The 23,699-nt window shown below is 41.0% G+C and overlaps 1 protein-coding gene across 1 annotated transcript in view; it reads right to left on the bottom strand.

The window, feature by feature from the left end:
• Positions 1 to 23,699, bottom strand: part of PTPRB (protein tyrosine phosphatase receptor type B) — a 106,620-nt gene that overhangs the window by 80,118 nt on the left and 2,803 nt on the right. The window contains exon 3 of the mRNA XM_038381931.2: positions 3,647 to 3,888. Within this exon, the coding sequence (XP_038237859.1) occupies positions 3,647 to 3,888 (242 nt within the window). The remainder of the gene's footprint in view (positions 1 to 3,646; positions 3,889 to 23,699) is intronic.

Here is a 23,699-nt window from a genome sequence, read left to right as displayed (position 1 = left end):
CGGTACAAAATGATGGTCTCTGCCCCAAAGAGCTATTCTAAAGTGATAAACAGTAGTGTGATAGGTAACAACGGCATGTGTGTTAGGACAAAATAAACGTAGATCTGAAATGACAGAGGTATCTTGTTAAAATCAATTCAAGTTGAGTGATGTCTGTTGCTGCACTAGCCACTCGGACTTTCTGATATTACAAGATCATTTTTAGAAACAGTGGGGAGATAGTGCTTCCAAGAATGACAAAACATTATCAATATGGTCACCATACCTTCAGAGACCTATAAGCGTAACATATCTGGAAAAAAACTGTAGGTCCCTATTTCAACATGTGCATGTTTAAAAGCGCCTGTTTGTTTGGGGTTTTTTTGAACTTGTATAGATCATACAGAGATCCTTTTGTAAATGCAACATGTTCAGAATCTTAAATTATAGAAAAGACGTACTTTAAAAATACATAATCTAAATATACATTTGGCATGAAAAAAGAAAAATCTGTGTTTGAGGAACATGGCAAACTTTTTTTGTTCAAATTTGCAGGTACGTTTCTAGACAATCAACCAATTGCACTTTCCTTTACCAATTGATCTTAATGAAATCAGGAGAAGCTTCAGAGCTTCAACCAAATGTTGAATTTTACCTAAAAGGATTGAATTCTCCTGAAGAGGTTGTTTCCAACCAGAATAATTCAATTGTATTGTGCTATATTGCAAAAGAGAGCCAAATTTCAAAATTTCATTCTGGGAGATTCACAAGTAAGAGGATGCTGCTACGTTTTCTGTGTTGTCCTTAAATTGAGAAGCAGTTCTTTTTTTATTGATTGACTGATTGATTGTTACTCCTGCAATTGAAAAGGCTTTAAAAGCCTCACCCTTCCTGTATTTTCATTGGAAAATAAGTATAGGTTTGTGGACTTCCAGGAATCCTTCTGTATATTGCAGAGGACAGTGACACTCAAGGGTAAGGATTGCCAGAGATGTCATCCCAACACTGGAATAAGGGATAGGATAGGCCACTGATGGTAATATATTTTAACAGAATAAACAGCATAATACCAAATAATTAATTCTAAGTTGGTACTGAACTGACACACTCCTAGTAAATCAGTAAGTATGGCCTTTAGCAGTTACTGAATCAGTCTGCTAAGCCAAGAATTTAAAAAAAAAAAAAAAAAAAAGCTGGAAGTGAGTTTTGGGAGTGCCCGGATGTGTGTCTAATAGCAGGCTCCAGTCTTTTTCAGACACTTTCCCAAGGTTTCCTGGCTTTTTTTTTTTTTTTAAAAACACCAACTGTGCTCTCTCTCTTTTTTTAATCAGAAGGAAATGGGCTTTGCATAGCTTTTGTCACAGCTTTGAAAGTGCAAGCTGCAGATTTACTTGCAACCCAAAGCTGCTCTAAACTAAACATTTTGTTTGATTCAAGTGCCACCATTGTCCCCCCAAAATGGGTTTGTTCACAGGCAAACAACGTCCAGGCTTTTATTCTGTAAGCCATGGAGTCTGGCCTGTGTTGGTACTGTTCACAGACAGCATTGTGTTCCTAACAATGATACTACGTACTTACATAGCTTTTTCTATTTTCAAAGCATTGTACAAACACTATACAATCCTTTAAACACCCATGGCAAGTGGACAAATAAATGTTTTAACCCCATTTTACAGACAGGAAAACTGAAAGACCAGCAGTTTAAGGCCAAAAATTTTAAACTTGTATGTCTAAAGTGAAGCACCTAAATAAAAGTGGCTTGATGTAGCTGGGAGCTGCATGTGCTCAATACCTCCAAAAATTAGATCACTTTTATGTAAATGCTTAATATGGATTTAAGTGCTTCACTTTAGGCCTTTAGGCTTGAAAAATTTGACCTATGTAATTTGCTGAAGTCCACTGATGTGAATCATTGGCAAAACCAGGACTAGAATTTAGGAATTCCTAGTTCACTAGATCATGAAGTAGCCTGATTTTTCCAAAACTTTGGTGGGGGTACTTTGTGGCAGTGTGGGGAGGCAGTGTAAGTTTGCTATTAACAACAGAAGATTTTGTGTAATATTTCCATTCAAAGTGAAGTTATCAGTAGGCGCTTAGCGTTCTAGTTGGAGTGCACGTACCTTAATGGTGTGTGTGAGACAGCTAGCTTGATGTACTTTGAACGCAAATCATATAGGGTAACATCTAATTCACTTGCATGAAACCTGAAAAATCAAATCATACCTGGGTGCAAAATCCTCCCTCAGCTCAGCACCAGACTGCGGGGTTGCAGTGAAGCAATTTTACCTCTTGCTGCAGTTGCTCCAGCCTATATGCTGGGATAGCTGCTACAGCCTCTCTGCACCTTTTGTGCAGTGTGTTCGGATTCTGGATCTGCATAGTCCTGGGTCACATTGCTCCCCCGTCTACCTCCAGCACTGCCCTCCACACCAACTTATGCGGAATGAGTGCAGAGATGCTCTTTGTGGCAAACCAGGGATGTGGAGGCCTCGCTTCGAGGCCTCTCCGTCCACAGTCCATCCATTCCCCCCTTCGCCCCCATCCCCAGCAAAGCCTAGGTGGTGCTGACATCCTTGGGCAGGCCCACCGAATCAGGGTGAATTTCACCTTTACAGTGAAGACCATTGAATAAACAGAAAACTGATATAGAGCACTCCAAACAGCTGCATGGTAGTTAGTTCTACTGGAATACACACAAAACTGGGCAGATACAAAGCACATTTCCCAGTCTCATCCAAACTAATGCTGTCACCTAAAGTAATGACTAAACACTTTTATTTGCCCATTCCAACTTTTTAGCACAGAAAATATCCCATGGCAATAGAAGCAACATGGAATTGGAGGGATTTGAAACATCAGTATATCTGTAGCAGTGATATAACAAATTACATATCACATTCTTTAAACCTTACTGCCTGCACATAGCCAGATTTTTACAGATGATCTGTGTTTTTGCATCCACACATTGTGTTTTTCTCCATCAGTACTTGACTGTACCTTGCAGAGATGCACACAGAGGGAATGGTGGAAGGCATCCTATAGAGTCCACATGTGCACTGCTACATCCTTTTACAGGGTGCAACTTAGTATTCTTTGCTGTTTTTTCTGGCCTATGCATAAAAAGTCTGCCTTCTTCCCATCTCTGCTCTCCCTCTGTGGGTGAGTGGGCCCTAAGTGAAGCAAGGAAAGAGCAACCTCTGCGGTTCCCTGAGTACAGGGCTTGTAGTTTTGCCTAACACTTAAGCAAGGTGGCAGTGAAAAAGTGCTTTACACCATCTTCACACTGCATATCCCCAACATAAGAGCCAGGCTGAATCTATCTCACAATTATTTAAGTCATTCAGACATCACCCGCGTATGAAAACCATGTATTTGACCCAACTACCTAAATTGCACATAGGATTACTTGCACCTGCAAAACAGCTGAAAATCAGGCTCATAAGGTTGGAATAGCACTTTTCTTTTCAATAGAGATGAAATCATAGCTCACACAGTATGCCAACTGGAGAATCAGAAATAGTACCCTGTCCTTTGCCCGCTCAGCTGGACTGCACTTACTCTGAATATGTCCCCTGGTATTTTCAAGGTTCTTCTCAATGCATTTGACACAGATACGGAATGACTGAAAACTAGGCCCAATATATTCCGATTAACTTGTCTGCCTTACCTCTTCTGGGGTACTGAAGTAATGATAGGTAGTTGCTGGAATCCAGGATTTCTCTGTTACTGCAGACAATTTCAGGGTCAGATAGAATTTTTCATTAATGTTTTTACTGTAGTTTTCTGTAATGTTTCTGATGAAGATCTCTGTGCTACTCCTATGGAAATTCCCAGGACTAGATGTAATAGCATTAAAAGGAGAGGAGGTACTTCTACTGTTCTCCAAGATGCAGAAAATCCAGTGCAGATCTAAGATGAATAAAGGACAATAACTAAAATTAGCTTCATATTTGCTTATCATCCATACTTTCAACAGTAAAGACCCTGGAACCTGTTATACTATAAGTAGTTTAGTTAAGCGTACCTGTCAGTTCTATAGCCTTTGATTTTCAATGGAAACAGATGTTTTATAGACCTTTCACTTACATGATCAGAATATTTGTGAAAACCATAGTAAAATAAAATTACTGGGTCATTTAAACCATCAATTTTAAGCAGAATTCCCCATTGATTCTGAGGTGGGAGATAGTGCTTTAATATTGATGGCATGATATGGCTCTCAGAATTTTGCACTTACTTGAATGTATTGGATATCAAAAGATTCCAATTTCTTAGGGGAAACGAATTATTTGCATCACTTCCAGGCTAGAGTCTAATCTAATTTACAATGATGTAAATGCAGAGGGACATCATTCAAGCTAAATGGAGTTACTTTAGTGTAAATGCAGTCTAAATATGGCCCTCTGTATCAAAAGTGTGATGCTTGCATTTTACTTTTAATTCTTGCTTGAAAATTGTAGATCAAAGAATTCAAAACAAACTTGACAAGTTGGAGAACTGGTTTTGATTTAGACAAGATGAAATTCAATAAAGACAAGTGCAAAGTACTTCACTTACTAACGAAAAATCAAATGAACAACTACAAACTGGGGAATAACTGACTAAGTGGTAGTACTGTTGAAAAGAATCTGATGGTGGATCAAAAATGGAACATGAGCCAACAATGTGATGTAGTTGCAAAAAAAGGTGAGATTGTCCTGGGGGAAGGATAGTTCAGTGGCTTGAGCATTGACCTGCTAAACCCAGGGTTGTGAGCTCTCTCCTTGAGGGGGCCAATTGGAGATCTGAGGCAAAAATTGGGGATTGGTCCTGCTTTGAGCAGGGGGTTGGACTAGATGACCTCCAGAGGTCCCTTCCAGCCCTGATATTCTATATTAATAGGAGTGTTACTTCTAAGACATGGGAAGTAATTTTCCCTCTCTGGTGAGGCCTCAGCTGGAGTCAGGGCCATCCCAAAGAGGGTGTGGGGCCAGGGACAACCCCCTCATCGGCCCCCAAGCCCCCGCCTCGCCTCATCCTGCCCCCATTCCACTCCTTCCTTCAAGCTCCCACCCCTCCTCTTTCTGGCTTCCGCCCCCTCCCCTGAGCGAGGGTGGGGCGGGCTGGGACCAGGACGCTTGCTGCTGCCAGCACAAGGCCCCCTGCTATTTTCCCAGACTGCCCTGGATGCCATGTCCCCCTGAAGCAGGCCCCCCCCGCAAAGCACGGGGCACGGGGTGGTTGCCTCGGTCCATCCTATGGTTGGGACGGCTCTGGCTGGAGTACTGTGTCCAGTTCTGGGCAGCGCACTTTAGGAAAAAAGTGGACAAATTGGAGACATGCCAGAGCAGAGCAACAAAAATTAAAAAAAGTTTAGAAAACCTCACCTCTGAGGAAATGTTAAAAAAACTGGGCATGTTTAGTATTCAGAAAAAAAGACTGAGGGGGGACTTGATAACAGTCTTCCAATATGTTAAGGGCTGTTACAAAGAGGATGGTGATCACTTGTTCTGTATCAAGGGAGATTTAGGTTTGATATTAGGAAAAATTTTCTAACTATAAGGTTAGTTAAGTTCTGGAATAGGCTTCAAAGGGTTGTAGTGGAATTCTCATCATTGGAGGTTTTAAGAACAGGTTGGACAAACACTTGTCAGGGATGGTCTAGGTTTACTTGATTCTGCTTCAGTGCAGGGGGCTGGGCTCGATGACCTCTCAAGGTTCTTTCCAGCTCCACATTTCAAGGATTTGATGATCGTTTAAAACATTTCCATGTGTACTATTATACCAGTTCTATCCAGAGAGCAAACTACCCTTGGTTGCTGTCTTTTCAAGGTTCTGATAACAATTATATGAGTTAGCTGAATCATTTGCAAATTTGTACCACTAGTTTGTGTTTTTAGTCACGTATCCTTTAGAGAATGCCAAAGTTGCAATTAGCGTGCAGGAAAGATTTTACTGCACATTTTTCCTCCACATTTTCATGTCTCTTCCTCCTCACTGATATGTATTTAATATCCTTTCTCTGTGGCCAGTAGGGCAGGGTTCAATCTGTTGTGGACTCTCCATCTAGGAGCACCACATTTAGGCTGGGCACTTGGAACTGCTCACTGTCTTCTCCCAGAGAACTGAATCACCATGTCTAGCCTTTACTAGCCTAAAGCCTATGATACTTTTCCTGTCTTTGAACCAGGGTCTTGCACATGATGGAACTTTGTTTTGATGCTGCATCACTGGGTTGGTTGCCACTTAGAACAATTTTAGCTCACAGGCCTTCTAAAAAGATTTAATGACTAGATTAGATGTAGCAGAAAACTTCCAGTATGATTACTTAGCATGTAATTATGATGTCTTAGCATACCAACCTATGATTACTCCTCTACCAAAAGGATCAGTTGGTGAACTTTCCTCTTAAAATGAATATAACTTTTCTCATATGTTAACTCTGAAACTTGCCTATTTAATGCTACTGATAAACTGAAACTTTGCATGCTATTATTTACATCCAGGAATATAACCAAAATATACAAGACATATGTTTTTGTAAGTTACACTTTAATGAACATGTTTCCTCATCCAAACAACACAGTATGTTAGCCCAGCATATATCATGTGAGCCCTTTCAGAGGTATTTTTCAGATGAATATATAACCATACTACTGTATGTATTTCCCGTTTTTTATTTAATTTTGCTCTTCTATGAACAAAAATTTCTAAGTTTCTATTAAATCACAAAAATGTTGATCAAATATTTTACAAAATCTAGGTGCTAAGGCCAATACTGCGGGTCTAATTCTGCTCTCTCTTACATTGGTATAAGGCTGAATTAACTCCACTGAAATCGCAGATGGAACTGGGAGAGCAGCATTTAACCTTAAGTCTGCTCCAGTGGTGCAAAACAGCCAGGATGCTGTTTTTATAGGATATGTGGAGAATCCCCTGGTGCATATGTGGAGCCCATGTAGTGCTCAGTCTACACTACACAGCTTTTACCAGAGGGGAGAGAGAGGGTGTGGCTAGAGCATCACTGTGCTCTCACTGTCCTCAGTTGCAAGGAGGGCCCCTTGGGGCCATAGAAATGTAGCATTTCTCTGAAATGTCTCTGAGTAACTCCAAAGACTAGACTAGCTGGCAAAAAGGTTGCTTAAAGACAATGAGAGCTACCATGTGCTCAGCAGCACTTTTGAAAATCAGGCCACTTGATTTGGTGCCTAAATATGGATTTAGAAGCATAACTTTAAGCACCCATTTTTGAAAATCTTGGCCTCAGCCAAGTCATATATAGCTAAATAGCAATGATTGCAGCAGGAAATGGTTTGCTTTGCATTGCCAGCTGGGTTTTAGGTAAGCTTCAACTCCATAAAAGGGCAGGTCCTGACACTAGAGCCACACATACCGCATTCAGCAGTCAGGGGGCTAGTAGCTGCAACCATGCAAAGGAGACAGAACTTGATAGACAGAACGGACTGTAGATCAGGTGTTTCGCAGAAACACTCCCTCACCTCTGCGAGAAGTTAAATTGAACAAGGAATCACACATATGATAGTCATGCTGGAGATCAAGGTCAGTACTACTGTGGGTTTCTAGCCAAAGGACCCTTCTAGTCAACGTAAGATTGACCACAGGAGCCAGTCAGTTACCTTTCACTATATAAATCAGCCTCTTATTCTATTTTCAGGAGTACTGCTCAATATAGACCTGCTCTGCCGCACATTGAAATTGATGGTAGCTTTGCATTGACTTCAATAAAAGCAGAATTATTTATTTTTGCAAGGGAGCAGCACTACTATCCTGATACAAGGATTCCTGGTCCATCTTAAACAGAAGGTATTTGTTAAAGAAAACTACCCATCGTAGACACAAACAGATGTCCACACAGCTTGAGTTCCAGCGTTGTATCTCTTTTTGACCAGGGAGCATCCACCTGCTTAGAAATCTATACAGCACACAGAGAGCTCTAGGGTAGGCTTTTCAAAAGTGTTCAGTGTTGTTCTAATTCACTGGTTTTCAAACTTTTGTATTGGGGACCCCTTTCACAGATTTCAGAGTAGCAGCTGTGTTAGTCTGTATCCGCAAAAAGAAAAGGAGGACTTGTGACACCTTAGAGAGTAACAAATTTATTTGAGCATAAGCTTTTGTGAGCTACAGCTCACTTCATCGGATGCATTCAGTGGAAAATACAGTGAGGAGATTTATATACACAGATTTCAGAGTAGCAGGCGTGTTAGTCTATATTCGCAAAAAGAAAAGGAGTACTTGTGGCACCTTAGCGACTAACAAATTTATTTGAGCATAAGCTTTCATGAGCTACAGATGCATCGATGAAGTGAGCTGTAGCTCACGAAAGCTTATGCTCAAATAAATTTGTTAGTCTCTAAGGTGCCACAAGTACTCCTTTTCTTTTTGTATATACACAAAGAACATGAAACAATGGATGTTACCATACACACTGTAAGGAGAGTGATGAGGTAAGGTGAGCTATTATCAGCAGGAGAGTGAAGGGGGGGGAGAGGGGAGCCTTTTGTAGTGATAATCAAGGTGGGCCATTTCCAGCAGTTGACAAGAAGTCTGAGGAACAGTGCGGTGGGGACGGGGAATAAACATGAGGAAATAGTTTTACTTTGTGTAATGACCCATCCACTCCCAATTTCTATTCAAGCCTAAATTAATTGTATCCAGTTTGCAAATTAATTCCAATTCAGCAGTCTCTCGTTGGAGTCTGTTTTTAAAGTTTTTTTGTTGAAGAATAGTCACTCTTAGGTCTGTAATCGAGTGACCAAAGAGATTGAAGAGTTCTCTGACTGGTTTTTGAATGTTACAATTCTTGACATCTGATTTGTGTCCATTTATTCTTTTACATAGGGACTGTCTAGTTTGGCCAATGTACATGGCAGAGGGGCATTGCTGGCACATGATGGCATATATCACATTGATAGATGTGCAGGTGAATGAGCCTCTGATAGTGTGGCTGATGTGATTAGGCCCTATGATGGTGTCCCCTGAATAGATATGTGGACACAGTTGGCAACGGGCTCACTGTATTTTTCACTGAATGCATCCGATGAAGTGAGCTGTAGCTCACGAAAGCTTATGCTCAAATAAATTTGTTAGTCTCTAAGGTGCCACAAGTCCTCCTTCCCTTTCACAGAGTAAGCCTCTGAATGCGACCCCCCCCCTTATAAATTAAAAATACTTTTAAAATATATTTAACACCATTATAAATGCTGGAGGCAAAGCGGGGTTTGGAGTGGAGGCTGACAGCTTGCGACTCCCCATGTAATAACCTCGCGACTTCCAGTTTGAGAACCCTTGTTCTAATTGTTCCCATTGAAATCAATGGAAAAACTCTCACTGACTTCAATGGGAACAATTAGGCCAACAGGGCATAATTTTTTAAAGATGACCTCTAGTGGCTGAATGACATACTGCATGTAAACATACTACAGCCATCAGTAACAAAGCATGAGAATGTTATGAAATGGCACCGATTAAATTTATCTTGCAAACTGCATATACACATTCCTCTTTTGCCACCTAAGTAAAATGAGGCCATTTACAAGAACGTGAAATCCATCAGTTTTGGGAATATGATGGTAGTGTGCAATGCAAAAATATATTGCTGAGTTAGTTGCCAAATATTAGTATCCTATCATGACTGCTAAATACCCAGACAAGCTAGTATGGCACAGCTTTTTGGAACTTCTCAGATCTTGTAAGACTGGTTACCAGGGGTAAGCAGAAACAGTTTCAAATAACTGATGTTGAATTATAACTGAAACATGCATCATCACAGGTTTCAGAGTAGCAGCCGTGTTAGTCTGTATTCGCAAAAAGAAAAGGAGTACTTGTGGCACCTTAGAGACTAACAAATTTATTAGAGCATAAGCTTTCGTGAGCTACAGCTCACTTCATCGGATGCATTTGGTGGAAAAAACAGAGGAGAGATTTATATACACACACACACAGAGAACATGAAACAATGGGTTTATCATACACACTGTAAGGAGAGTGATCACTTAAGATAAGCCATCACCAACAGCGGGGGGGGGGGGGGGGGGGAGGAGGAAAACCTTTCATGGTGACAAGCAGGTAGGCTAATTCCAGCAGTTAACAAGAATATCAGAGGAACAGTGGGGGGTGGGGTGGGAGGGAGAAATACCATGGGGAAATAGGTTTCAGAGTAGCAGCCGTGTTAGTCTGTATTCGCAAAAAGAAAAGGAGTACTTGTGGCACCTTAGAGACTAACAAAACCCTATGCTCTAATAAATTTGCTGGTGAGTATTTGCTTCAGATTGGGGGGCTGTCTGTAAGCAAGGACTGGTCTGTCTCCCAAGATCTGAGAGATCTGTAAGTCCTTGCTTACAGACAGCCCCCCAATCTGAAGCAAATACTCACCAGCAACCACACACCACACAACAGAACCACTAACCCAGGAACCTATCCTTGCAACAAAGCCCGTTGCCAACTCTGTCCACATATCTATTCAGGGGATACCATCATAGGGCCTAATCACATCAGCCACACTATCAGAGGCTCGTTCACCTGCGCATCTACCAATGTGATATATGCCATCATGTGCCAGCAATGCCCCTCTGCCATGTACATTGGCCAAACTGGACAGTCTCTACATAAAAGAATGAATGGACACAAATCAGACGTCAAGAATTATAACATTCAAAAACCAGTTGGAGAACACTTCAATCTCTCTGGTCACTCGATCACAGACCTAAGAGTGGCTATACTTCAACAAAAAAGCTTCAAAAACAGACTCCAACGAGAGACTGCTGAATTGGAATTAATTTGCAAACTGGATACAATTAACTTAGGCTTGAATAGAGACTGGGAATGGATGAGTCATTACACAAAGTAAAACTATTTCCCCATGGTATTTCTCCCTCCCACCCCACCCCCCACTGTTCCTCTGATATTCTTGTTAACTGCTGGAATTAGCCTACCTGCTTGTCACCATGAAAGGTTTTCCTCCTCCCCCCCCCCCCCCCCCCCCCCGCTGTTGGTGATGGCTTATCTTAAGTGATCACTCTCCTTACAGTGTGTATGATAAACCCATTGTTTCATGTTCTCTGTGTGTGTGTGTGTATATAAATCTCTCCTCTGTTTTTTCCACCAAATGCATCCGATGAAGTGAGCTGTAGCTCACGAAAACTTATGCTCTAATAAATTTGTTAGTCTCTAAGGTGCCACAAGTACTCCTTTTCTTTTTGTGAAACATGCATGAATCCTTATTCCCTGTTATGGAAGTTAAGGGAAGCTATTATATAAAATCAGTTGTAAGCAATTATTTAAAATAGAAGGGCCATGTTTTAAAAGGGTCTGTATGTTTTGTAGGAAAAATGAATGTTGGATTTAGATATCTAACTACTTGAACTGTAGGTAGCCTGCAAAAATGGATGCCATTTTTAAAAATCAGGCTCCATCTTTTGTTGCAGCTAAGAATATAGAAGAATAGCAGAAACTGACAAATGGTATGTTTTTAAAGGCTTCTCTGTGTAGTTCCTTAAAAGTTAAAAAAATGGATTTTACCTTAGAAAAATGTCTTCCTCGTCTGAGACTTTGCATTACAGGGTTTATCCCTGAGCAAATTTTTGTATCTCATGCATATATAGGGGGAAGCTGAATTGGTTCAGATAAAAACAAGAATGCCCCCAAACTTCACCCTAAACCCATATGTTTGCTTACACTTACTGGTTTTGGAAATTCTGTAGTATCCCAAGAGAGTCAGTTCTTGTGGTGGTTCCAATGCCAATGGAAGCAGGACATTCCAGATATCTAATGTGACACCTGCTTCCAGCCTATTTCCACAGACCCAAGAGATTAAGAACATGGGAATGGCTATACTGGGTCAGACCAAAGGTCCATCTAGCCTAGTATCCTGTCTTCCAACAGTGGCCAATTCCAGATGCCCCAGAGGGAATGAAAAGAACAGGTAATCACCAAGTGATCCATCCGCTGTCACCCATTCCTAGCTTCTGGCAAACAGAGGGTCTAATAACAATATCCCTGCCCATCCTGGCAAATAGCCATTAATGGACCTATCCTCCATAAATTTGTCTAGTTCTTATTTTAACCCTGTTATAGTCTTGGCCATCACAACATCTTCTGGCAAAGGGTTCCACAGGTTGACTGTGCATTGTGTGAGGGAATACTTTCTTTTGTTTGTTTTAAACCTGCTGCCTATTAATTTCATTGGGTGACCCTTAATTCTTGTGTTATGAGAAGGAGTAAATAACACTTCCTTATTTACTTTCTCCTCACCAGTCATGATTTTATAGGCCTCTATTATATCCCCCCTCAGTTGTCTCTTTTCCAAACTGAAAAGTCCCAGTCTTATTAATCTCTTCTCATACAGAAGCTGTTCCAAACCCCTAATCATTTTTGTTGCCCTTTTCTGAACCTTTTCCAATTCCAGTATATTTTTTCTGAGATGGGGTGACTACATCTGCACATAGTGTTTAAAATGTGGGAGTACCATGGACTTATATACAGTCAATATGATATTTTCTGTCCTATTATTTATCCCTTTCTTAATGATTCCCAACATTCTGTTAGATTTTTTTGACTGCCACTGCACATTGAGTGAATGTTTTCAGAGAACTATCCACAGTGACTCCAAGATCTCTTTCTTGAGTAGTAATAGCTAAATTAGACCCCATCATTTTATATGTATAGTTGAGATTATGTTTTCCAATGTGCATTACTTTGCATTTATCAACATTAAATTTCATCTGCCATTTTGTTGCTCAGTCACCCAGTTTTGTGAGATCCCTTTGTAGCTCATCGCAGTCTGCCTGGGACTTAATTACTTGCGTAGTTTTGTACCTCCCTGTTTACCCCTTTTTCCAGATCATTTATGAAGAGGGCTCTGTGTCCGTCACGGAGGTCGCAGGAAGTCACGGATTCCATGACTTCCTGCGACCTCCGTGACTTCTGCAGTAGTCAGTGTGGCTGACCCCAGCGCGGCTCGGGACCAGCTGCTCATGTGGCGCTGGGGACAGCCACACTGGTTGCTGTTGGAGCAGCCTGAGGCCAGTCACACCAGCTGCTGCTCTGGCGACCCTGGGCAGCTGGCCTCGGGGACCACCCGAGCAGCAGCCTATGAGGCTGATCTAGGGGACTCCCTGAGCAGTGGGTGGTGGGAGCAGCTGCAGCTCGGTGGCTCCAGCAGTGGTCCTGGGGCAGCTGGAGCAGTGCCTGGCCCCTCGGGGCTTCCCCTGTCTCCCAGCAGCAGCCAGAGCAGCAGTGGGGCCTCCTGGGCTTCCCCTTTCCCCTGGCGGCAGCCGGAGCAGTAGCGGGCCCCCAGGGCTTCCACCCCCCCCCAGCAGCTGGTGCCACAGGCCCTCCCAGGTTCCATCCCCGCAGCTGCTGCTGTGGCCCCCTGAGACTCCCCCTCCAAGATTCAATCAGGTGCATTTATGGTATATAAATCATGGACAGGTCACGGGTGTGATTTTTTGTTTCTTGCCCGTGACCTGAACATGACTTTTACTAAAAATACCCGTGATTATATCATAGTCTTATTTATAAATATATTGAATAGTACTGGTCCCAGTACAGACCCCTGGGGGACACCACTATTTACCTCTCTCCATTCTGAAAACTGACCATTTATTCCTACCCTTTGTGTCCTATCTTTTAACTAGTTACCAATCCATGAGAGAACCTTCCCTCTTATCTCATGACAGCTTACTTTGCTGACGAGTCTTTGGTGAGGGACCTTGTGAAAGGCTTTCTGAAAATCTAAGTATACTATATCCCCCCTGTCCACATGCTTGTTGACTCCCCCAAAGAAGTCTAGTAGATTGGTGAGGCATGATTTTCCTTTACAAAAACCATGTTGACTCTTCCCCAACAAATTATGTTCATCTATGTGTCTGACAATTCTGTTCTTTACTATAGTTTCAACCAGTTTGCCTGGTACTGATGTCAGGCTTACTGGCCTGTAATTGCTGGGATCACTTCTGGGGCCCTTTTTAAAACTAGTGTCACATTAGCTATCCTCCAGTCATCTAATATAGAAGCTGATTTAAATGATAGGTTACAAATAATAGTTAGTAGTTCTACAATTTCACATTTGTGTTCCTTCAGAATGTGGATACCATCTGGTCCTGGTGACTTATTACTGTTTAATTTATCAATTTGTTCCAAAACCTCCTCTTATAACACCTCAATTTGGGACGGTTCCTCAGATTTGTCACCTAAAAAGAATGGCTCAGGTTTGGGAATCTCCCTCACATCCTCAGCTGTAAAGACAGTCGCAAAGAATTCATTTAGTTTCTCCGCAATGGCCTTATCGTCCTTGAGTGCTCCTTTAGCATCTCAATCGTCCACTGGCCCCAGTAGTCGTTTAGCAGGCTTCCTGTTTCTGATGTACTTAAATTTTTTTTTGCTATTACTTTTTGAGTCTTTGTCTAGGTATTCTTCAAATTCTTTTTTGGCCTTCCTAACTATATTTTTACACTTCACTTGCCAGAGTTTATGCTCCTTTCTATTTTCCTCATTAGGATTTAACTTCTACTTTTTAAAGGATGCCTTTTTGCCTCTCACTGCTTCTTTTACTTTGTTGTTTAGCCATGGTGGCACTTTTTTGGTTCTCTTACTGTATTTTTTAATTTGGGATATACATTTAAGTTGAGCCTCTATTATCGTGTCTTTTAAAAAATCAGATACTTCAGAGAAGCATCCACACTTTTGGATACTGCTCCAAACAAAACCTTTTCAGATTCACTCTTTGCTAATAATTATTTATTGATAATATAATTGTAAACTCCACATAGGAGAGCTTAGAATTCAAAGACTGACAGACTGAAGCTATAGTCTCAGTAATGGTACTGTTAAAATCTTTAAGAAATTTCTCTATATCGTTATCCCATCAGGAAGTTTTTCAGGCTCTAAGTGTCCCTGCAGCCCTCCCTTTCCTGTTCCTAAACCTCACTGGGCTCTTTCCTTTGGATGGTGTTGGATGTGTTTATGTCCAAGGACTTTCCATTGCTATTCCCTGACAGTCACAGATGATATAGAGATCATTGTGTGTCAGGGGACACACTGGTCTCCATCAGCACCAGGGTAGGGGGGGCACTTTTTCTCTGTGATGGGCTCAACACAAGTGCAGTGATGAATTTGGGCCTTAATCTCCCCTGGTCAGAGGGTTTTTAGTGAAACAACACAAAGTGATCCTTTCTGCTAGGACTGACAGTGCAGCCTCCATGGTGCTCCCACCATTTAACAGCTGTGCAGAGAAGGATAAAGTTCCAGTTGCATTCAAAGCCATGTCAGTGCTAGATTACTAGGCCAACCAATATAGATGATATTGTTTATTGCTAGATTTACAATTGAGAATTTACATTTTAACTCAGCATTTATTAGAAGTTAAACCTTCTATGATGATGGGAATAGACTATGTGAGTTTTTCACTACTAAGAGATTCATCACAATTAAGACCAGTCTGTAGTAACAAAAAGGCAGTACCACCCAGAAGCTGTTCAGAGGCTTATGTGCAATGAATTGGTGGTCTCATTTCAGTTCCTACTGGGAAAATAGCCACATCACAAAAATTACAAGTATATTTGTCAGCAATTGGCACCTTTGTTTGCCGACTCAGCAGGGAGATCAACTAACTAACTAAATCTTCATTCTAAGAGACATGGTTGTGACATATTGGCCAGATAGTTTGAGGAGGGCAACTTGCATGTTCACTGCCTGTTCTATGGGTTAAGAGGTGATTTCACTTTACAAGGCTTTGGATATGGCAGTGGCATTAAATTCATTGCATTGAACTAGAAAAACACAACTTGATTATGGAATATCTATTGATTTTTTTTCCAAAAAAACTATTTTGATGTACATGAAGGGAGAATGGTTTGGGAGAAGGGAAAAAAGGAATAGAAAGGGAAGCTGTGAGTAGAAGAAGACAACAATAGATAGAAGAGAGACAAGCCAGTAGGCCTTGACTTGGGTGAAAGTGATTGAGGGTGAAAGCCTGGCTGTTGAACAGGTGGGAATGAGGAGGAACTTCATTGAGTGGGGCTCCAAATGTGTGTATAGAAAGGTTTCAGAGTAGCAGCCGTGTTAGTCTGTATTCGCAAAAAGAAAAGGAGTACTTGTGGCACCTTGGCGACGAACAAATTTATTTGAGCATAAGCTTTTGTGAGCTACAGTGGAAAAAAATGCATCTGATGAAGTGAGCTGTAGCTCACGAAAGCTTATGCTCAAATAAATTTGTTAGTCTCTAAGATGCCACAAGTACTCCTTTTCTTTTTGTGTATAGAAAGTACTTCCATACAGAGAAAGGCACAAATCAAAAAGTCTGGAGAGCAGCCCAAGCCTGGGAAGGTGGTTTATCCAAAACTTTCCAATTTCAGGGCCTTCTGCTTTTGCTCATTATTAGTTTGAATTCTTGTTCTGAGACCAAAGGTGATTGCATTAAATGAGTGCACCCAGTCCCTGGGTAATCACTCTGTTTAGGTTTCAGAGTAGCAGCCGTGTTAGTCTGTATTCGCAAAAAGAAAAGGAGGACTTGTGGCACCTTAGAGACTAACAAATTTATTTGAGCATAAGCTTTTGTGAGCTACAGCTCACTTCATCGGATGCATTCAGTGGAAAATACAGTGGGGATATTTATATACACACACAGAGAACATGAAACAATGGGTTTTATCATACACACTGTAAGGAGAGTGATCACTTAAGATGAGCTATTACCAGCGGGTGGGAGGGGGGGAAGGGAGGAAGAAAACCTTTAGTGGTGATAATCAAGGTGGGCCATTTCCAGCAGTTGACAAGAACATCTGAGGAACAGTGGGGGGCTGGGGCTGGGGGTGGAATAACATGGGGAAATAGTTTTACTTTGTGTAATGACCCATCCACTCCCAGACTCTATTCAAGCCTAAGTTAATTGTATCCTGTTTACAAATTAATTCCAATTCAGTAGTCTCTCCTTGGAGTCTGTTTTTTAAGTTTTTTTGTTGAAGAATAGCCACTCTTAGGTCTGTAATCGAGTGACCAGAGAGATTGAAGTGTTCTCCAACTGGTTTTTGAATGTGATGTATGCCATCATGTGCCAGCAATGGCCCTCTGCCATGTACATTGGTCAAACTGGACAGTCTCTACGTAAAAGAATAAATGGACACAAATCAGACGTCAAGAATTATAGCATTCAAAAACCAGTTTATTTGAGCATAAGCTTTCGTGAGCTACAGCTCACTTCATCAGATGCATTCAGTGGAAAATACAGAGGGGAGATTTATACACACAGAGAACATGAAACAATGGGTGTTACCATACACGCTGTAAGGAGAGTGATCAGGTAAGGTGAGCTATTACCAGCAGGAGAATTGGGGGGGAAAGCTTTTGTAGTGATAATCAAGGTGGGCCATTTCCAGCAGTTGACAAACCTTACCTGATCACTCTTCTTACAGTGTGTATGGTAACATCCATTGTTTCATGTTCTCTGTGTATATAAATCTCCCCACTGTATTTTCCATTGAATGCATCTGATGAAGTGAGCTGTAGCTCACGAAAGCTTATGCTCAAATAAATTTGTTAGTCTCTAAGGTGCCATAAGTCCTCCTTTTCTTTTTGCGGATACAGACTAACACGGCTGCTACTCTGAAACCTGTCATTAAGGGGGAGATATTTCAAAGACACAAAGGGATATCTAAGCCCAGCTCCCACTGAAAGTCAATGGGAATTGGAGATATAACTCCCAACTATGCCTTTAAAGATCTCCCCCATGAAATAACAGATGCGCTTCTGTTTGTCAATATGGACTCAGACATGAATTTGTCAGTACAATATATGCTCAGGTACAATGCAGTTGTTAGATGAGACTCAAGTACAATGAATTTGTTAGATTAGATTTAAAGATTGAAAATTTGTTAGGACAGTCTCTCTTGTCCATGTCTATGAACCTTAAAAACAATGACTACTTTTCAACATGTGCAGCACTGCTGTCACATTTATCTCCTCTGTATCTTCTCTATACTTTTTTGGCTGCTCAGACCTTGCAAAATTTTTCCCTTGTGAGCAAGCACAGTTCTGTGTTCAGTCGCCTCTTTTTCTGTGTTTCTATGGATTGTAATTGTCATTGTGAGTTAGAAAAACACATCAGAATAAAGGGCTTAAACTTCAGTGAAGATGTTACCATTTCTTTTTACAAAAGTGAAATTTCACATTTATCCGTGGGTTCCTATTACTATAACATGGAATTATAACCAAGTCTTTATAATTGGGTCTATAGCTGAAGTTTTATTTATTCCTGTGGGAGAAATACATACAGAATTTAAGCAATAAAGACAACGAAATTGTGGGCCTATTCCTGAAGTCATTATATACATAGTATTTGTTGGTGGGAGTTCAGGAGAGACCTAGAGGTTTTAGGATCATCATAAGGATGGGCAATAGTTTCTTTAAAAGTGCATATATATAATGTAAGTACTATTTACTTAAACAATGAGACCTGAGAAGCAGACTATTTTTAGGTGATTATAGTGTATCTTGGGTAGTGTTAAAATGCACTAAGATGAAAGCTGCTACTTTAGCCATCCAAGATATGTAAAAAGAAAAGGAGGACTTGTGGCACCTTAGAGACTAACACATTTATTTTTGCGGATACAGACTAACATGGCTGCTACTCTGAAACCTGTCAAGATATGTAGTAATTGTTCTGAAAATACTCTGTCCTTAAATGCTCTTATGGAGGGATGGTGGTTGATTTATTTTATTTTAGGAACTCAGGTTAAACAAAAAGCAAGTGAAATAATGCAGTGTTCTCTAGTTGGAAATCATAGTTTTTAGAATGAAAACATGCAGAGTTTTTTTTTTAAGCTTTTATGTAAAAACTGATAATTTTTTACTAAAGAGTATATATATCTTAAAAATACTTTTCTAATTCAAACCAATTGTCAGACACCGTTTGTTTCATGTTCAGCGCATGTTGCATCATATTGCTTCATTAAAGGCATACACTAAAGCTGGTTGAAATTCTTTGAAATTTTGACAAAAATATTATGTGAAAACTTTTGAATTTTTGTGTGTGTGTAAAAATGTTTCATCATTTTTTTGACTAGCTCTAACATATACTAATTTGTAAACCAAAAAACGTGTATGCTACAGTCAGATTAGAGAGGGAACTCCTTTAGCGCCTCACTTGTGCTAACCAGGAGCTCCAACTGCTTTGGATAGTGAATGGTAAGTAGGTTATAGACCGTGGTGAAAGTCTGAGCCACTGGAATTTTGACAGACCAGAAAAGCATTAGTCTAACAGACCCATTAAGAAGGAGGCCGGCACATGGAAAAATGCTTTCTATCACCTCTATTTTCAGTTTAACCTACATTTTAAACCAACAAAAAACTTTGGGATGAGGCTTACCTCCATTTGGGGATTATTGAGTGCTTCTTCTGGCTAGCTGGCTACTTTATGCCTAATTCTGCTCCACTGAAGTCAATGTGAGGTTTACCATTGACTTTAAAGGGTGCAGGATCAAGCCCTTTTGGCTTTAGTCTCCCCATGATATAATCCTTCAAGACTCAGTCTAATGTTTGAGATAGAAAAAGAGGACAGGCACACCAAAGGTGTGCAGAAGGGTACTGTTTTAGAGGGGAGGGTCTGGATGAGGGACAGATGGTGAAAAGGAGCAAATAAAGTAGAAGGGAGTGGGAAAAATGGAAACAAGAAATTTTGGCACTAACAGGCTGTATGTCAAAGTGTACAGTATAATGGGGTTTAGCAAACCCCATACTGAGCAAAGGCAGAAGGGAAAGGAGAGTGTCCCCTAGTTACAGGCAATCAGGCTGATCACTCCCTCTGTGCAGCTGCCAGAACTTCCCATCACAGAGACATGGACCTACATCTGTGACCAATAAGGAAAACAAGCCCATCTATAAATGAGGGCGAACAGAGAAGGAAGGGAGGTAGAAAAGCCTGGCATAGCAGAGGTCACCTAGCTCCATTTCAGGCGGTGTCTAAGAAACCCACAAGGAGACAAAAGGAACTGGCAAAACTCTGGAGTTTAAGGGCTGATAGACTCAATTTAAGCTAAGAATTTATGGACTGGTTGAATTGAAGGGGACCAATTAGAAAAATTGGGTCCCTTAGACAGCTTGCACCAAGAGCAGCTGACAATGAGTCATTTTGCTTATTTGTTATCTCCTCTGTTTTGTCTAGCTGAAGTTGCAGACTAAACAGACAGAGGATATAATGATGTATTTGATGCACATTTCCCCTCTTCTTGTTCTGTGTCTTTGAGGAGCTGAGCACACTAAGGCGGGGTTCTTGTAATACATTTTTTTGTGTCCTCAGAGTGTGGCCACCAACTCTTGCTGGTGGCCGCTGTGACCTTTTCCCCTAAAAAACTTAATTAACTTTAGGAAAAACAAAATAAATATGCACACATACATGTCCAAATCATTGTAATGTATCTATGTAGGATTTTTTTTTTTTTGCAGACTCAATAATAAAAATAGTGTATAGTTGTCTCTATTCTTTAGGGGATCTAAACAGAACAGAAACACAAATAAGGTGCTTTGAACATTCTTGTCTTTTTCTTATTGTTTCTTTTGCTTTTATTTTTTTTTTAGACTTGCTAGCTACTAAGTATGCTGTGAAAAGTGATACTAACAAACACACAAAGATCACTTTTCACAGCAGACTCACTCCAGCCCCAGCAAGCCCAGGGACAAATTAAGCCCTGGATGGGGAGGTGGATACAGAGGCAGCAGGGGCCAAGGGTAATGGGACAGTGGGGGAGTCAACAGGGGGGTAGAGGTGATGCGGGGGTGAGCTTGGGCCAGAGTCCATCACCACGCAACCAGGGAATGGAGCCCGAAGCCCATGCCCAGGGAATGGAGCCTGCCACCCAAGGGCTGAAGCCGAACACCACTGACTCTGAGAGGTGGGGAACTCACTGGCTGCCTGCTTCTTCAGCTTGTGTCTCTCCAGAGGGGGGCAGGGCCCAACCACTCCTGGTGGCCCCTGGGGAGGGGCCGCTGCTTTGTGTCCCCCCCATCACTGCCCAGGAGGCTGTGGCTGCAAGAAAAGTGGTGGCCTGGTGGTCGCATTTGAGAAACGCTGCACTAAGGTACTCAATATGTGATAAATCTATTTTATCTTTACGGTGTAAGTGTTTTATCTAGATTGGGCTCAGGCCTGAAGTTTTTACTCCTAGGAACAACACGGGAATGTTTGTTGTGGTAAGAAGAGCAGGCTAGGTCTATATCAATACCATAGAGGAGGGTAATGCAATACTACTGTCTTCTAAACCAGAATATAGGCTACATGGTGATTACTAGAGCTGAGTGAATAATCACAAATCATTTGACAAGTTTACCATTCTTTTCTCATTTGCCAACTGTCCACAGATCACAACGGTACTGGCCCTGCAATTATCTGTGGACAATTATTTTGGCTATTTCCTCTGTGGTAGTAATGACCTTTCACCTTTTTCATCTAACAGCTACCAGATCTTGTAACTACCGAATAATCTACAGGTCATAAAGTTTTGGTGCAATTCTATAATAGTGCCACTTGAAAATCATGCACAGGGCTGTTGTGGAGCCAGAGTGTGAGCTTTTGTGAATCCCTCAGTCTCCCATATTTCCATCTGTAAGTCATGCAAGACTCAGGAGACCCAGCAACATTGCAGTCTGGTTCCAAGTAGATTAGTGACAGACAAATTTCAAAATGCTCTATGATTCAGTTTAACTGAATAGATCCCCTGAAATATATACACTTAAACCAAACATTTGAGATCTTCTCTTGCTGTTCCACTTCTGCATATGCTGTATTTACTCTCCATACTAAGGCTAGCTGAAAAAAAAACTCCATTTCCAGAAATAATGGAGGTTTTGAAATTTAGTTTCATTCCACATGGGGATGAAACCAAGGCCCTTTGAAACTTTTCCCTAAAAACCAGGGAGAAGACGATACCCATGCCAGAATAGCCAATAGCTCAGGGGTTAGAACACTCACAGAAGAACATAAGAATGGCCATACTGGGTCAGACCAAAGGTCCATCCAGCCCAGTATCCTGTCTACCGACAGTGGCCAATGCCAAGTGCCCCAGAGGGAGTGAACCTAACAGGTAGTGATCTAGTGATCTCTCTCCTGCCATCCAACTCCACCCTCTGACAAACAGAGGCTAGGGACACCATTCCTTACCTATCCTGGCTAATAGCCATTAATGGACTTAACCTCCATGAATTTATCCAGTTCTCTTTTAAACCCTGTTATAGTCCTAGCCTTCACAACCTCCTCAGGCAAGGAGTTCCACAGGTTCACTGTGTGCTGTGTAAAGAAGAACTTCCTTTTATTTGTTTTAAACCTGCTGCCCATTAATTTCATTTGGTGGCCCCCAGATCTTATATTATGAGAACAAGTAAATAACTTTTCCTTATTCACTTTCTCCATCCCACTCATGATTTTATATACCTCTATCATATCCCCCCTTAGTCTCCTCTTTTCCAAGCTGAAAAGTCCTAGTCTCTTTAATCTCTCCTCATATGGGACCCATTCCAAACTCCTAATCATTTTAGTTTCCCTTTTCTGAATCTTTTCTGATGCCAGTATATCTTTTTTGAGATGAGGGGACCACATCTGTATGCAGTATTCAAGATGTTTATATAAGGGCAATAAGATATTCTCTGTCTTATTCTCTATCCCTTTTTTAATGATTCCTAACATCCCATTTGCTTTTTTGACTGCCGCTGCACATTGCATGGACGTCTTCAGAGAACTATCCATGATGACTCCAAGATTTTTTTCTGATTAATTGTAGCTGAATTAGCCCCATCATATTGTATATATAGTTGGGGTTATTTTTTCCAATGTGCATTACTTTATATTTAACCACATTAAATTTCATTTGCCATTTTGTTGCCCAATCACTTAGTTTTGTGAGATCTTTTTGAAGTTCTTCACAGTCTGCTTTGGTCTTAACTATCTTAAGCAGTTTAGTATCATCTGCAAACTTTGCCACTACACTGTTTACTCCTTTCTCCAGATCATTTATGAATAAGTTGAATAGGATTGGTCCTAGGACTGACCCTTGGGGAACACCACTAGTTACCCCTCTCCATTCTGAAAATTTACCATTTATTCCTACCCTTTGTTCCCTGTCTTTTATCCAGTTTTCAATCCATGAAAGGATCTTCCCTCTTATTCCATGACTACTTAATTTATGTACAAGCCTTTGATGAGGAACCTTGTCAAAGACTTTCTGGAAATCTAAGTACACTGGATCCCCCTTGTCCACATGTTTGTTGACCCCGTTGTTGACCTGGAATGTGAGAGTTACTAGACCAGGGAGTTGAACCTCTGACTCCCACATCCCAAGTGAGTGCCCTGGGAAGTTTTTTCTTTCTCTCTGGGCTGATTAATATTTAATTATTTATGCAAAGTGAAATAGAGCCAACAGCAGAGATTGCGAGAGAAGAATAGTGAGGTTTTGTCAAAGGAATGATTCAGTCTTGCAAAAAAAGAAAACCACACTGAATCTCTATCCAAACATCTAACAAAATTTGAGATGGGTCAAGATCCAAACCCAGGAAGTGCAACTATTTCTATAATAGGCCTAATCCAAACACCAAATATGAACATCCTGAACTTTGGAAAATTTGAATTCGGATTTCAATTTCAAATCTGACTTCTTACAAGTGTTTGGGTACAGAGTGTTTGGTTCTGCCCATCTCTAGAACACATATGACTCTTTTTTTGTTTTAAACTTCCTAAAAAA

Source organism: Dermochelys coriacea, chromosome 1 (assembly GCF_009764565.3).
Source record: "Dermochelys coriacea isolate rDerCor1 chromosome 1, rDerCor1.pri.v4, whole genome shotgun sequence".
In the NCBI taxonomy this organism is placed as follows: Eukaryota; Metazoa; Chordata; order Testudines; family Dermochelyidae; genus Dermochelys; species Dermochelys coriacea.
This window is presented reverse-complemented; position numbering and strand designations above follow the sequence as displayed.